A 10486-nucleotide genomic window follows, 5' to 3' on the forward strand; every position below is an offset into this window, starting at 1 on the left:
TATGCTAACTTTATATTACACAGTGTTTAATGATACAGTCTGTTATCTCCCTATTACTCTAATCTTTCCTGCTTATCGCTCAAACAAATGATTAATTTCTATATTAATATCGGTACTCATTTAAGATACCTTCATCAGTTACCGGAGGCCACTGTCTAACATCATCAATCCAGCTATTCATGATGCTGTCATTGTAGAGAGTCAGTTCACAATGACAGTATCATGAATTGATGACTGACACAAGTCACCGCAGCAATGGCGCCGCCACAAGATGGCGGTATACACTAATCGCTCGCCGAATTCGTCTATAAGGCCGCCTGGATTTAGCATCGACGTCTGATTTTCGAGCCACTTTGACAAAACATAAATGCAGAATAGAAAGATTACAAAATATGTTTTCAAAAATATGCACAATACATCTTTTAAGATGGGAGAAATGTACCATTTTATTCAACAGGGGGGTTTTATTTGACTTCTGTTTACTTTTTTGAGTGTTTTAAACATCCATATTGGCAGTGGTGAAGGAAGTGTTCAGATCCTTTTAAAAGTACTAATATCACTATGTAAAAATACTCAGTTACAAGTCAAAGGCCTGCATTCAACATGTTACTGAAGTTAAAGTATAAACAGTATAAATACGGCACAGAACGTATAAAAGTCCAGCAGTACATCTACAGCAGCACTGATCTTTCTAACCTAAATAAAGGATCTGAACACTCCCTCCCTGTAGAGACACACACACACACACACACACACACACACACACTGATGACTAATTCAGGTGGAGGAGGTGCAGCAGCAGAAACACCAAACTAATTAGGTGTCTGAGACAAACGTCTGAGGTAAAGTTGCAGGACGGAAACACTCAGCGATGGACGTCCAGCTGACTGTGAGTATCTGCATGTTCACAATAATTAAACTCACAATGAATTCACTTCATATGTCACCTTACATTTGATACTTTGATGTGTTTGCTGCAAAAAAATCATTTCCTAAAAGTAGGTTAACTGGACACTTCTTAAAACAAGAATCCTCAAAGCTGCTGAATGAGCTCGATTAGTTTCGTTTTCACTAAAGTAATACGATTTTCCTCTTTAGAAATTATTTTTTGATGCACAGAAATCTAATGTTGCAATGCAGGCCTTATATTCTGTTAGTAAACTGAATAATTCTCACCAGTTTTCATTCTTAGATAGTTGAAATTTAATAAAACATGCAAATCTCTCTGCAGAAGAAGCCAAGAAAACTTACTTTGTAGGGACACTGATAATAAATTCTGCTGATTCAACTGCATCAGTCTGACACAAGGTACTGATAATTAACATTTATCATTATGACTGTATAGTTCGGGCTGCTTTTTCTATTACGTCTATTTTCCATTCATGTTAAGCATTCTGGAAAATATTCAGCAAGAATGGAAATATATTCAGTTCAAGGACTTGCAGGTAATGGGCTAAAACATTTATACAACATGCAATGGCCCTTTGAATCAATAATACTCGACTGACACTTGCATTTGTCCTAATTTTGTAACCTTGAGGTTTGAAAATTGAAGCAGTCGTTATTGTTTTTTGTTTTGTGTTTCAGATCTGAATGTTTGACTATTTCTTAAATTATAAAACAATCTTAAAGTTCTGTGACTGAGTAAATATATATTATATTAGGGTCTTTAATTTAAGACTCGATTTACCTATGGCTAAGTCCCGCCCTCAAACGTGATGAGCCAATCACAGTGCGTATAGCCATTCCCATACACTGGGACATTCTCTGCCTGGACGTCCATTGAAATGCATTACAGAAAGTCAGTTTTGTTCGGTTTTATGAGCTTTTTCTGAGATTTGAAGTTTAAAAATGGTCAAACGGTGTGCATGGGGTACATGCAACTCTGACACAAGGTATCCTGAGAGGCTGGGCGACCAGGTGTATTTTTTACACTTTAAACCACATCTCAACCGAGAAAAGTGTCTCCTTTGGATAAAGTTGTGTGGTAACGTTAGACCACAACATCAACTCAACGTGAATAAGATTAACAATGATGTCTACATCTGTTCTAAGGTAAGTCAACATTGTGTTTGAGGCAACATATTGTCACTTTGCTGGAAAGAAATATAAAGTTATCTTTAACATCTCTAGCTAACGTTAGCTAAAGTTAGCCTAACGTTAGCTCCTAGCTGCGTTGTTCATCATGTCACCTTGTTTGCTGGGAGTTCATTAGCCTATTTTGTTCTAGTTTTGTACTTTGGTGATCGTACATCATTGTTAGCTGTTGTCCAAAGGGCTCTAGTTAAGCTAACGTTAACTTCTGGAGCTTAGCTTCATTAACTTATCTGTAATGGCAGAGATAACAAAGGTTGGCAAACGTTATGCTGAATGATTCAGTGTAAATACTGTAGCACCAAACTAACGGAGAGACACTCTTGGTAAAGATGGTAAAAAGGCCGTTATCCTTTTCTCATATTCTGAGCCAAAAACCTTAACTTCAGTGGCACTTTAACTTGTTGTCTTTGATGGTGACGGCAACCAGATGCGGTTCACAAGCGTACACTGTGACCTGTAAATTTTGGCTTGTAATTTAAGCTTTTCATCGACCTTCTCAACAATAAAATGATGAATATATCCCTCCAATGCGTAGTTTAGGCCCTTTTGGTTACTTCTCAATGACATCTGATCGTTATGTCCCCAAAAATCATCAGTTGCCTCCTGCAAAAGGCCGTGTACTGTGACACCTGCCATAGCGCCGGTCACTGAATGTTGATAGTTTGTCGAGTGAGTGGAGGGGGGCGTGGCTTAGCCATAGGTCAATTGATAGATCATCACACTGTATAGTGTGTCATTTTCCCTCCATTTACCCCATATACTCGTTCTCACCAGAGGATTTCATTTTATAGCGCCACCTTCAGGACAAACTTTACATCTTGGTACTAAAAATAGATAAATCATGGGTAAGCTGCTCGTTCTCTGGGGATATATATTTGGCCAACAAGAAAATACGGCACTACAGACAGTGGTGAAAGACGTACCTATACTCAGCCTTAGTAAAAGTAGCAACACTAAAGAGTAGAAATACTTTGTTATTATGATGAACAGCCCTGAGTTCAAAACCTTACTTAAGTGAAAGTAGCGAAGTTTTATATACTTAAAATACTAAAAGTAAAGGTACTTTTGCAGAATGGCCAGTTTCACAGTAGTTTTTATTATATCATGCATTCATGTGTCTGAGTAGTTTAATCTAACATAATACATTATCATTTATTAGTTGATTATATTCTGTTTTAATAATCCAAATCTGTAAAGTAACTAAAGCTGATAGAGTAATGTAGTGGAGGAAAAAGTACAGTATTTACCTCTGAGATCAGTGGAGTTAAAGTATAATGTTGCATAAAGTATGAATAATAATAATAATATACTCATATAATAATAAGTAAAAGTACTTCAAATTTGTGCTGAAGTACAGTACTTGAGTAAATGTAGTTAATGACTTTCTACTACTAACAAAATAAAAACACACAAAAAAAAAATACTTAATGGGACATTTATGAATCTTTGAAGTAAAATAAATATAATAAATAAATAAATAAATAAAAGAGGCGAGACGTCCCTGAGCTGATACAGGTAACTAATCTCTACTCGGCTGTGTGTGTGTGTGTGTGTGTCCGGCATGTGGCGGTGTCGTCTGTCAGCTCGGAGACTGACGGACAGATGTCTCCTGTCACCACGGAAACCAACTCTGCCTCTTCCAGGCTTCCGTCTCTCCTTTGAGAACATGTAATTAACTGATACTGTATCCTCCGTGTGTGTGTGTGTGTGTGTGTGTGTGTGTGTGTGTGTGTGTGTGTGTGTGTGTGTGTTGCAGGGCAGGGTGGGAGCTCGACATCTCTCTCAGATCCAGGAGGAGTCTTCCAGCAGAGAGCACAGGTGACACAACAGCTGACTGCGATGAGTAACGATGATGTCATGTGTTCAGGAGTTCATTTAATCATCAGCTGCAGACGTTGACGCACTTTTACTTTACTTTAGTATCTCCTTTAATGATGCATGAGCCATTCTGCACGATGAGTACTTTCACTATTGGTACTTTAATGTAAGATAATACTTTTAGTACTTTTAGGTTGAATTAAAATAATGTACTGCCTTTTACTTGAAACAGAGTTAGCGCCAGTACAAACCAGGTACGCAGACAAATATATGAACTCTATATCATTACATTTGTGTTGCAGTTGTTTGTCTTTGCATTGTAAAAAGAAGCAACTATATCACAAACCTTTATCATCTGTATTTCTATGTAAGATTCAACATTTTGCTAAGTTTGAAAACAGCTGATTACAGTTTTTATTGAAGGCAATTTGATGACACTTGTGACACCAAGGTGAGATTCATACCTGAGACGCCACTTGTTTGTAAAACTGATGACTACGACAAGCCCTATTAACATTTACTCAGTCGTGGTCGTAGAATTTGTAGCTATCAACAGTTGTTTTTTGACGAGTTAGAAATCACAGTAAACACATTTGTGATGTAATTTTGAGTTGTAGCAGCTGTAATTAAAGATATCTACAACTCACTTCTCAAAAGACAAAATGATTCTTATTCTTTATCAACAATTAATTTCTTACTAGTAGAAATATTTATTGTAGATTATCTGTCACTTGATTTTAATTTTTAGGTGATGCTGTCTTGGCCAGGACTCCCTTGAAAAAGGGATTTTGAATCTAAATGGGACTATTCCTGCTTAAATCAAAGTTAAATTAAAATAGATAAATAAAACTAAAACTTATAACTAGTTAGCTATTACCATTGCTAATTTTGTGTCGTGTTACCATAATGTTATTTTTGACTGTTTAGATTTCTAATTAATGAAACCTACATTTTCACTCATTGAAATGTTAAATTCTTGGTTTTAACCAGGGATGAGCGAGTACACCGTTATCTGTGTTTGGATGTAATGACCTATTGTCATGATGAAAACAAGACTACGACTAAATAAGAAGTAGTCTTGGTAAGAGAATCATGAGGAGATGTTTTATATTTAAACAAAAACACAGACGCCTTGCTGAGGCCGGTGCCGTCTCCCACCACCTCCAGGAAGCTCCCCACTGCGTAAAAACGCAGCGCAGCAGGGCACTGCACCTCCGGGCTGAGGGCCAAATTGCACCGGGTTGCCCTCCAGATGTGTGGAGACACTAGTTGATGAGGCGTTGTATCTCAGCCGCTATTTCATTTGGACAGCCCAGTCTGACAGCACGTCCAGTGGGCTGAAGTGCTGACGCACAAATGCATTTACATATACGGTTTGGCTTCGCACACGGCGACGCTGTTGGTTAGCAGCGAGAATATGCTGTAAAGCAGCCATGGTATCTCACACATGTGTGATGTGGCAACGCCTTTATATAGAGTAGCGGGTGGAGCGTCCCTTGATGAGGTTCCAGCTGAGCTCAATTACACCTGTCAGTTGCCTGATATCTGAATGTCGCAGGTTTGGAGGGTGGATGTGTTTCTGTTGTGCCCTGATGCATTTTTTGGATGCGGTAAACTATCTCATATGTGCATGCAGATGTGGGATATGTGCGGACAAATTATGATAAATGATAGTCATGATGATTCATTTTATTTGTGTGCCTGATGTGCACAGCACATACAGGAACACACTTGTTATTCCTCATACTTATTTTTCTTCTTATTATTATTTTTCTTCCGCCAGATTTCGGTGCGTAACTTGTGCCACAGCTTTGAGCGCACATAGGGTCTTCATAAAACATATAGATTCAAGATTCAAAGTGTTTATTGTCATATGCACAGTAAGGACACGCGTTTCCCTGCAGAATGAAATTCGTTCTTTTCTGTCACCAATTAATGCTAAACAATATAAATCTGAAGTATAAAATAGATCAAATATATACGCTGCGCACTGTTTTAACGTCTCCTTGCTTAGTGTAATATTAATGTGCCTGGCGTGGCTAAATCTGTGAGCGTTTGGTCGCTAAGAAGACTGATAAGAATGGGTCAGCTCGATCTTACAACTCCTTCTTAGTGAAAGATCTTAAGCTAAGAGCGATCTGGGAAACACGTTTTTCTTTCAGGGGAGGCTTAAGAGCATTCTTAAGCACGTTTTTCTTTCAGGGGAGGCTTAAGAGCATTCTTAAGACGCTCGTAGCGCTAAGAGCGATCTGGGAAATGCAGCCATTATCTGTATCTTTACTCGGAGTGGGCGGGGTTTATATCTAGAGTGGGTGGAGTTTAAACTGAAAGTGGGTGTGGTCTAATCATAAATTGTAATTTTAAGCCTGAAATCGCTACAGGTTTACCAGAAGTTGCTGTATTTATTATTCATTAGAAAAGTATTCACAAAAGAGCTTCATTATTAAGCTTCGGGTCATTTATGCTCAACAGACTTAGGAATTAAACACAGTTACACAAAGAGAGAGATACTCGTTTAGTCCGAATATCAACACTTAAATTCTCACTAATGGAAATGTTCATCATAGATATCTACTTTTATTCAGCGTCACCACCACAACGAGGCTGTGAGGCCGTGTTCAGTGCGACGACGTTCTGTAGTCTCATTTAGCCACGTGTTAGCAACCGTCTTTTTTGAAACACAAAAAAGCTTCAAAACTCACAGTGCGGCATTTACTGATGTGTTTTGTGTCGCAGAACAAAACGTGAACGTCTCTTCAGCTTGTATTCCAGGCATCTAACCACAAACCCACTGACTTTGAGACGGAGAAACCGGACGTGGTAAAATGCTAACTCACGTGGGTTTCAGGACTTATTCCTTCACCACTCTGTCGATTAAATGTTAAGAGGGCTTGCCACATGATGAAACCTCTTGAGTGTGTAGAAAAACTTCTGTAAAAGTCGTACTGCCTTTGACTTTAACACACGACCCAATATAATTGTTAAATGGTGTTAGTTCGTGAAACACGGGTCGGTTTTCTCGCTCTGACCTTTGGTCCGACGTCAAACAGCCAAACCCCAACATTCAAACACTGGCTAACATGCCCACAATTTTTGGGAGTAATGACCCAAAATAGGAAATATTTTTTGCCAATCTAGTACTTTGGTGTGTTGCCCAAAATGTTTAGTGTGTACATGATGTTAAGACTTTAAATTAATAATAATATGGTGTCTGTATGTTTCCAAATAAAACCCTGGATGGAAACAGTTGCTGCTCTCTGAAGAGGAACTGGAAACTTAGTCTGGACTGACAATCTGATAACTGTGTGTGTGTGTGTGTGTGTGTGTGTGTCTGATACTCTCCACCGAAGCATGACCTTGGCAGAGGGATACGTTACTGTGATCAGACTGTAAACAAATCTGAATGGAAACTGGTTTACATGGAAGTGTGTGTGTGTGTGTGTGTGTGTATGTGTGTGTGTGTGTGTGTGTGTGTGTGTGTGTGTGTGTGTGTCTGTGTGTGTGTGTGTGTGTGTGTGTGTTGGCTCTGCCTCTCAGCACACAGATGCAGTTTGACAAGATAACAACATGATGAAGTGAAACCTGACCCCGTCACTCTCCCTCTCTGTGTCAGCACCTGTTTCCTGCCTCCCATCGTCCAGAGGCAGCAGACAGGTGGAGCAGGTCGACAACCAGGTGTGGACGAGGCAGAGAGACAGGAAGTGAGGCGTCTGTCTGACCCGGCGTCTCTGGCTCTGTACGAGCAGCGCAGGAAGCTGGAGGACAACAGGAGTCTGCTGGAGGAGGTAAAAACATTATCTGTTTGTGAGGTGTGAGATGAAGCAGCGCCCTCTACAGGTCAGACAGAATCACTTCCATCTTTACTCCTGGACAAAGAAAGTGATCAAATCTGAGCTTTGTCATCAAAATCACATTGTTCTCCATGTCTTGTTTAGAATTCAGCCAAAAATAAACCGTTTGCACAAACTTACCAAAAACCGAGGCTGTTTTGAACATCTATGATCCACCGTCTGTTTGATAATCTAAAGAATATGTTTTATAGCGGTGACCTTTCTAAAATGAGCAGTGGTGAAATATTCTGTCATGATCAAGGAGCTGACGACAGCGTTAGCGAGCTCTTGCTATTTGAAAAGTTTCCTATTCCACATCAGGCCCCTGTCCGTTTGGTCCTCAACTGCCACCTCCAGAATAATTTTTCAGGTATCCCAAGGGAAGTTAGGGACATGGAAACTGAGTGGTCCATGTTCAAAGCCTCCATTGTAGAGGCAGCTGCTACAAGCTGTGGTCAGGAAGTCGTTGGTGCCGGTCGTAGTGGCAACCTAAGAATCCAGCAATGAAAGAGACCATCAGAATGAAGACGGAGGCCTGTTGGGCTTGGTTGGCCCTTGGAGTCTCCTGAAGCAGCAGATGGGTACCAGTTAGCCTGAAAGACTGCAGCTGCAGCGATTGTCGAGGCAAAACCCTGGTGTCGAAGGAGACCCGGAACACGCTGGAGGGGTTACATATCTCGTCTGGCCTGGGAACACCTCAGGGTCCTCCAGGAGGAGCTGGAAAGTGTCGCTGGTTGAGAGGGACAACTGGGGTACTTTCCTCAGCCTGCTGCCCCCACGACCTGGCCCTGGATGAGCAGATGAAAATGAATGGATGGATGGATGGATGGATGGATGGATGGATGGATGGATGGATGGATGAATGGATGGATGGATGGCTGGATGAATGGATGGATGGATGGCTGGATGGATGGATGGATGGATGGATGGATGGATGGATGGATGGATGAAAGAATGAATGAATGAATGAATGAATGGATGGATGGATGGCTGGATGGATGGATGGATGGATGGATGGATGGATGGATGGATGAAAGAATGGATGGATGGATGGATGGATGGATGGATGGATGGATGGATGGATGAATGGATGGATGAATGGCTGGATGGATGGCTGGATGGCTGGATGGATGGATGGATGAAAGAATGGATGGATGGATGGATGGATGGCTGGATGGCTGGATGGATGGCTGGATGAATGGATGGATGGATGGATGGATGGATAGATGGATGGATGGATGGCTGGATGGCTGGATGAATGGATGGATGGATGGATGGATGGATGGATGACTGGACGGATGGACGGACGGACGAACGGACGGACGGACGGATGGATGGACGGACGAACGGACAAATGGGTGGGTGGATGGATGGATGAATGGATGGGCGGGTGGACGGATGGATGGATGGACGGATGGACGGACAGACGGACGGACGGACGGATGGATGGCCGGACGAACGGACAAATGGGTGGGTGGATGGATGGATGGATGGATGGATGGATGAATCGATGGATGGATGAATGGATGGGCGGGTGGATGGATGCAGGTTTTACAACTCACTTAAAACGATGAATCATAAATAATCCAGTTCATGTCAGCCTAACACACACAGCAGTGATTATAGTCTAAATGTCACCATTTTACTAAACTGGAGAAAAACGTTTTCTGCTACATAGATTATGAACCCATGAATATAAAAGTGACTCATTGAAATTGGTCGAGAATGTTATAGTGCTTGTTATTTAAAAAACAAAACAAAGAAACAAAAAAAACAACACACAGCTTCCCTGATCACACGTTTACAAGCAAGTCTTGTCATCTCCAACATGGCGGAGACACCAACATTATGTTCGTCTGTCTCTCAGTGCTGAGCTGTGCTGTATGTTGGGGACTATTTTCAGCAGTGGATTAATCCACAGTTGATGCTTTTGTAGTATTTGTGTCAGCAGGACGGTGTCTGTGGGACTGAGTCCACATCAACTACAGTGTGTGTGGTTTAACAGCAATAGAGGAAGAAGCTACATCAGGCTGGAGATATAGACACTATATTTTGTGTGTGTGTGTGTGTGTGTGTGTGTGTGTTTCAGTTGGGTCGTATCGAGGCGGAGCTGCGTGAGTCTGTACGTCTGGACCTTGAGCGTCAGCAAGAAGACGAATTTCTGCGTCAACAGGAGAACATACTGCTGAGAACGAACCTGTGCTACCTGAGCCTGAGCCAGCGAGTCGCCAAGTACACACACACACACACACACACACACACCTGACTGGTAGCTCACCACCTGAGCACTTCACATTATTTCAGATGTCCTTCCACCACCTTGTTGTAACCTTTCGTTCTGTCTCTTCCACAGACCCTGGGTCAGCAGCTACTTCAGGAAGTTCCCCATGCACATCTACTGCCTTCCTGTCCAAGCGGCCAATCACAGAGGCCGCAGACGGGGCCTGACGAAGAGGAGATGATTTTATATTTTGCAAATATTTTTGTTTTTGCTGTTTTTTTAACCTGATAAATAAATGTCCTTCCCTCACGTCCTCCTCAAAGTACAAAAGACACATTTCTACATCAGAATAAAGAGACAGTTGTACATGACATGTTTTCGATGCCCTTCCTGTGTCCTCCTGTGACTCTGGTCTCTAATTCTGTTGAGTCCACATAAACAAAGTGCTGGTTGAGTTGAACTGGTTCCTCTAAAAGACCAGTTGGCCTCAGTCTGGACTCTGTGGTCCAGGCAACTCTCC

The 10486-nt window shown here is 41.4% G+C and overlaps 1 protein-coding gene across 2 annotated transcripts; it reads left to right on the plus strand.

Moving 5' to 3' along the window:
- Positions 1-781: 781 nt before the first annotated feature.
- On the plus strand, positions 782-10335 carry LOC126385844 (uncharacterized). Of its 2 annotated transcripts, none has more exons than XM_050037863.1 (5): positions 782-889; positions 3854-3915; positions 7529-7700; positions 9835-9977; positions 10099-10335. In XM_050037863.1, exons 1-5 carry the CDS (start codon positions 872-874, stop codon positions 10205-10207), a joined length of 504 nt encoding a protein of 167 aa, XP_049893820.1. In that variant the 5' UTR covers positions 782-871; the 3' UTR covers positions 10208-10335. The 2 variants fall into 2 exon arrangements, with proteins under 2 accessions (XP_049893820.1, XP_049893819.1); XM_050037862.1 differs by lacking the exon at positions 782-889 and adding an exon at positions 1808-2055.
- Positions 10336-10486: the final 151 nt, after the last annotated feature.

This window comes from Epinephelus moara, chromosome 24, assembly GCF_006386435.1.
Source record: "Epinephelus moara isolate mb chromosome 24, YSFRI_EMoa_1.0, whole genome shotgun sequence".
Classification (NCBI taxonomy): domain Eukaryota; kingdom Metazoa; phylum Chordata; class Actinopteri; order Perciformes; family Serranidae; genus Epinephelus; species Epinephelus moara.